We start from the raw sequence: 6,062 nt of genomic DNA, 5'->3' as shown, positions 1-6,062 counted from the left end.
GGTTAAGCTATTAATGATAGAATTTCCATTTTTGGGTGAACTATCCCTTTAAATGTCAACAGGACAGAGGACGTGTGCATTACCCGCCACTAGAGGGAGCAACTGCCTGCCAGCAGGTGCAGCATGTATAATATTGGTTTGTATATTTGACATTACACATATCACATGTCTTTGTACAACCAGACTGGAAAGTAAAGAGGGTTACTCATATGAGTATCTGGCTTCAGAAAGCAAGGATGTTGTTCAGGATCATTTGATTGTTACTACATTTTATGACAAAAAAACCATAGGCCACAAATACTGAAGGACTGAATGCATAGTGTTAAAGTGTTGCTATAATCTGTATGGTTTAATCCGCTGTTATATTTAAGACGTAGAAAATGCTGCTTTGAAAAAAGATGAATTTGAAAAGCATCTTAAAACACTGAACATGATCTTAATCCTCATGCTGTCAGTTCACCCTTCCGTGTTTATGGAGCAGAACAAGTATATTGTCATCATTTCCCATAAAATACATCATATATTAGGTGAACATAAGGTTTATTTTGACATTTTTGAATGTTATTGCATGGACCAAAATGTGTATCACATATGAAATCATTTTATTAAAACAGCTCTGTTGTGTTGCATATTTATTATACAGTCAAAAAAGTTTGTCAAAATGTAAAATAATATAAGGGAGGATGTTATATTATTTTAAACAAAAATGTTCAAAACGACACATATATTGTGCAGGTCATTCTTTGCTTGGGCTTAGAAGGAGGGTTTGTTTTCTACACCACACTGTGCATATTATAAAGTAATAAAAACATTGCATTTCCTATGCCAGAGACGATAGCAATCCCATCAGATAAAGACGCATCAGAACGACTTCCTTTGAGAGGCCAATTTAATGACAGGGTTCAGATGCAACAATTACGCAATTGTAATTAATAAAATATAGTTCTGACTCCACCTGTCCGATGATTCTCTGGTTTTGGGCACCAACTACATATCAAGTGTTTGTAATCCTATTTTTAAGAAAATAATCTTGTACCCAGTCTAGACTTGTCCTGGCAACAAAAAGTATTTTTAATCGATCATTTTGTGTCAAGGGAAATACAGATATTCTCCAAACAACAGTAACAAAACCTTTCATTTGACATTGGTATATTCATCAGCGACGTATCGTCATGGCTACTGTAGCCCAGAGTGCATCTTCTGGAGATGTCGGGTCAAGTGGTATCCACGGGTAAAGCTTTTCCCGCACTGACTACAGGGGAACAGCTTGGTGCCGTCGTGAAGCTGTTGGTGAGCCTTGAGACTCTGCGGTCGACTGAAGCTTTTCCCACAATCTGGGCAGCGGCATGGCCTAACTCCCGAATGCTTCTGCTCATGCCGTCTCAGGTCTCCCGACTGCCTGAAACTCTCCCCGCATTGCGCGCACAGGAAAGGCTTTTCCCCCGTGTGCGTGCGGAGGTGCACGTTCAGTTGTCCCGCGTGCACGAAACTCTTCCCGCACTGTTGACATGTGTACGGTTTTTCACCCGTGTGGATACGCTGATGTTGCTTGAGGCTGTTAAACCAACTGAAGGCCTTCCCGCAATCGGGGCACAGGTAGACCTTATCTCCCTGCTTAAAGCAGGTGTGGTTCTTAAAGCCCTTGATTGTGCTAAAGCTCTTGGAGCACTGGGTGCAGCTGTGCGGCTTTTCACCTGAGAAAACACCATCGAAACTCAGATATTTGCCGCTCATCTCTGGGTGGTGTCGCCGGATGTGTTTGTGAAGGTAGTGTTCGCCCGTAAAGGAAAATGGGCAGTAGGTACAGAGGAAAATGGTGTCGTTCTCCTGTGCCGAGCTCTGTAGGAGGGCTTTCCGGCGCGAGTGGCTCTGTTGATGGCGCTTCAAGCCAGAGGAGTGGGCGAAAGACTTAAGGCACTGCGTGCAGCAGTAGGGCTTCTCCTTGGAGTGGATGGTGCGCTCGTGGCGGCGAAGGTTACACAAACGGTTGAAGTGAAGGTTACAGCTGAAGCAGCTGTGAGGCCCACCTTCCAGCTGAATACACTCATGGGCTTTAAGAAGATCAATATCACCGAAAACTCTTTTGCATTCGCCACAAACGTGATGGGAAGCAGGTGCTTCTTGGGATTCCTCCGGTTCTTTTTCAGGACATTGGTGAGTTTTTAGCAACTCTGAATCAGAAAAGCTTTGTTCACATTCAGTGCAGACTGGTAAAGCCGTCTGTGCCTCAGCTGTGGCTTTATGCTTATTCTTCGGCGGTCGTCCACGGGGTCGTCCACCAGGCACTTTTTTAGGACGAATCCTGCTGCTCAAGCGGCCCTTCACAGACTTTCCAGAGCTAACAGGAGGCTCATATGTTGGATCATTCTTGTCAAAAAGAGCCACTGTGGCCTCGTTCTGTGTTGTGAGTGAGCCATTCTCAACTAATCTGAGGTACTCACCATGATGATGGCGCTTGAGATGTTGGAATAAATTGCCTTTGGTCACAAAAGAGAATGAACACTTGGTGCATGGGTATATATCAGAAGGTATGGCCGCATCCATTTGTTTCTCCTCGTTCCGGTGGGTCTGTTGGTGTCTCTTCAGGCCTGTTGCCTGACTGAAACACTTCCTACATTGGCTGCAGCAATAAGGCTTCTCCTTGAAGTGGATAGTGCGCTGATGTCTCTTCAGATGACAAGACCTTAGAAAATTGCGGTCACACTCACCACATTTATTTGTTTCTCCCGAAATATCGGTTGCACCGTTTGTGGTCTCGTTCGAACCCTTCTTGCATATATCGGACAAATCTGTGCTGTCTGACTTTTCTAGGTCATGTACGGCTTGTCCATTCTGACAGTAATCTGTGTTTGGCTGCACCTGGCTTGGAGGAAGTGCATCAGAGGCCAGGAGGCACTGGTCTACATCTTCCACTAGCGAGCGGTCTGTGAACACATTTGGCTGTGTCTGCAAGAACTGTGCATACTGATCTGGGTGCGAACGTTTCACATGAACACCCAGATAAAAAGAGGTTGGAAAGGAGTAACAGCAATGAGGACAAGGGAATTCTTGAGAGGACTGTTCTTCGGTTTTCCCTGTAAGAAAAAAGGAAGAATTTCTGAAACATCAATAGACTGGGACAACTAGTAAAACCCAGTACATTCCAGCTGCTGTATGTAACTATCCTGTCAAAGTTCACTATAGGACTTAGACTAGATGCCTCATTTATAACCAATGTGTGCGTTCAAAACGCCTAATCCTATGCAAAGATGGGATTTATAAAAACAAACTTGACTGGAAAACTTGCGCACCTGCACTTCAACTCTAACGCATCTGTACATCGTGTAAACACAACACGCGTCTCACCGGATTAGTTGAATCTGACGGACAAAACTAATCTTTAGCCAAAAAATATGTTGCTATGGTTACCACTTTGTCAATCGTCAGACATGCGGGAGTGTGTGTGGAAGTGTCAATGACGCCATTGATAGGTACATTCTAGGACCTGGCGTTCGCTGAGCCTGGTGTCATTTCAGTAACAAGGTCGTCTTCAGTTCTGACACTACAGAATGTTCGTACGATGAGCTTTTATATAACAAAAGATCAGGTTAATATTGATGTCTTAATTCACGACACCTTTAAACGTTTTCCTGTGGCATGTTTCGCGTTTAAATGTTTTAATAACAGCGAGGGCTGCAAGGTGCTTTATAATTCCTCTTAAACTAAATGGCAGAACTTATGCTCTAAAAAAAGATTTATGGCGAGAACAACATCTGAGCAATACCCCAAATATTTGATATCTCGTGATCTTTCGATTTTTTTGTAAAACAATGTTGCTGCTTAAGGTGGATTTTACAAAAGTAATAAATAATACATTTTATTTCCATTTTCATAGAAATGTTCATCGTGTTTCACATTGTTATCAACCAAAATGTCTAGAAACTCATGATAGGACATTTGATTGTATTTCCCAACCGAGAAGGCAGGAACACTGTTATTTCTCATGATAGAAAATGCTATGCTCAATTTTCCACATCGGAGGACGCATTGTTATTTTAGGCTTATTTACCAGGAGGGTGGCATTTTCTGTCCCAGATCTTATCCCAGATGGTGCCAAGGCCTTCTGCATATTCTTCAGAATACCACACTCTTAACTCCTGTCCTGGGCTAATAGATCGACAGCAACGAAACAGAATCTGTCCATTTTGCTGAAATGCAACAAGATTCTGCTCCATCTCACTTGTTGAGCACACCACATACCTTAAACAAAATACAAAAAAGAAACAATAAATAAACACAAATAAATAAATAAAAATTCAGGAGCATAAAAGGAGCGCTTACTTCATCCAGTTAGAGTGAGTATCTCTCTCTACATCTATGTAACTACATTGATTATTGGCTCCGCAAATCTGTAAATAAGAGAACACGTTTAAGCAAAGTCACATCATACAGCATTAATAAACTGTAAAAGAACAAGTTAAAAACAGAAGCTTGACACTTACTACCCAAGAATGTGAACTATCTAATGCCTTTTCCTCACTGGTCACCTCTCCATCAAAAGGTCCAAAATGCATCCCCAAAGGCAGGGTCTGGCCTTGGTTGAATACGCCAAGTCCTGCGTTGGGAATGCTTGATCTGCCTATCACCAAACCTTGAGGGAGTGTTAAGAGAGCCCTCTGAGGAGTCCCCTTAGTCGCTGGTGAGTCATAAGTAAATAACGGTGGCCCATGAACCTCGCACTGATCTACGAAGTGCTGGTGGCACATCTCACAATCTGGCAAAAAATGACAAGGTGTATAAAAGAAAAAGTGTTACATATGACATAATAATGTGACGGATATGTTTTAAGTTTGCTTCTTTAAAAAACGTGGCACGTTATGTACTTACAGTAGTGTCGGTCACTAAACGTGTTTTCCTCTTGTCCCTCAGTCGCCGCATCTGAGCAGAAAGTAACGGAGCCTTGTATCTCCAAATTCTGTTCATCGCTTGGTGGCAAGTCTGTTGGTGACCAAATGCAGGTTGAAAGAACTTTCTAGAAGCAACACACAAACACTGGTCTACAGCCATAGAATATTGGGCAATGCCTGTGGCCTGGAATGACTTCTCACGTGCATGTTTTAACCATTTTAAAGGCATTTACAAACACAGGGACATATACCATATATTGAACTCAAATTAATCTTTGGAAAGAAATCTGAAACAACTACTCTTAACTGTCAAATAATCAGATATAGAAGTGTCTGAAAATATTGCTCACGTTATTTTATCCCAATAAAACATTGACTGCACGCTTTGTAGGATGAAGTTGAAGGTTCTGACCTTGTTTTAACATTTAAAACACACTTAAAACGAGCTAAACGAGGGTAAAAGTGTCCGGACCGCAATAAGTATTTATATATCTGCAAGGCGTGATCATCTTGCTCGATTGCTGACAGAAATGAACTAAAGAGATGTTTAAATATTCATGTTAAGGTGTTATTTAGCACTAGCATGTTAACGTCACTGAGAGCAATGCAATTCAGTCAATAATTCCGCACCCACCTGGACTGTCCGACATGGTTTTTATTAAAAGGATAGCCGCACTTTAAATGTTACTCCGGAGCAAATATACACATGCGAAGGGTAAACAGTTGTTTATTCATGTGGTAATCTCCACACCAAGAGTCTGATAGCTAACTCAGGACTCCCCAAAACAGGAAGTCGTCATGCGTCGTCCTTGGTCCGTGACGTCACCGGGAACGCTTTCCCTTCTTAAAGGGATACTTCACCTCTTTACTGCAATTTATTTTTGTTAGAATTGGAGAATTTAAATCTCTTTTGCTCATAAACAATAAAAAAAATGTAAAGTTGTTGTTATGCAGACTTTTTTTCATTTTAATATCCTGTCTATTCTTTTGTGTATTTTTTCTTGTTTTTTTTGTTTAGAATGTGTCCATAGGAAAGAGGAGAAATAATTGCTGTTATTTTCTGTATTTATTAATTTTCATTTTATCTTTATTATTTATTATTATTTATTAATCCTTTTTTTCCTTCTTTGTGTGATATGTATAATATTGCTTCTTTCAAAGATTTCTTTGAATAAA

The 6,062-nt window shown here is 41.1% G+C and overlaps 1 protein-coding gene across 1 annotated transcript; it reads right to left on the bottom strand.

Annotated features, from left to right (window-relative positions):
• Window positions 1-385: 385 nt before the first annotated feature.
• Window positions 386-5,716, bottom strand: prdm9 (PR domain containing 9). Its single transcript, XM_079476987.1, has 6 exons — window positions 5,521-5,716; window positions 4,867-4,977; window positions 4,482-4,753; window positions 4,321-4,388; window positions 4,049-4,239; window positions 386-3,074 (listed from the first exon to the last, which is right to left on the bottom strand). The coding sequence occupies exons 1-6, from the start codon at window positions 5,534-5,536 to the stop codon at window positions 1,177-1,179; spliced, it is 2,556 nt and encodes an 851-aa protein (XP_079333113.1). The 5' UTR covers window positions 5,537-5,716; the 3' UTR covers window positions 386-1,176.
• Between the last annotated feature and the right edge of the window lie 346 nt (window positions 5,717-6,062).

Source organism: Barbatula barbatula, assembly GCF_947034865.1.
Source record: "Barbatula barbatula genome assembly, chromosome: 16".
Lineage (NCBI taxonomy): Eukaryota > Metazoa > Chordata > Actinopteri > Cypriniformes > Nemacheilidae > Barbatula > Barbatula barbatula.
This window is presented reverse-complemented; position numbering and strand designations above follow the sequence as displayed.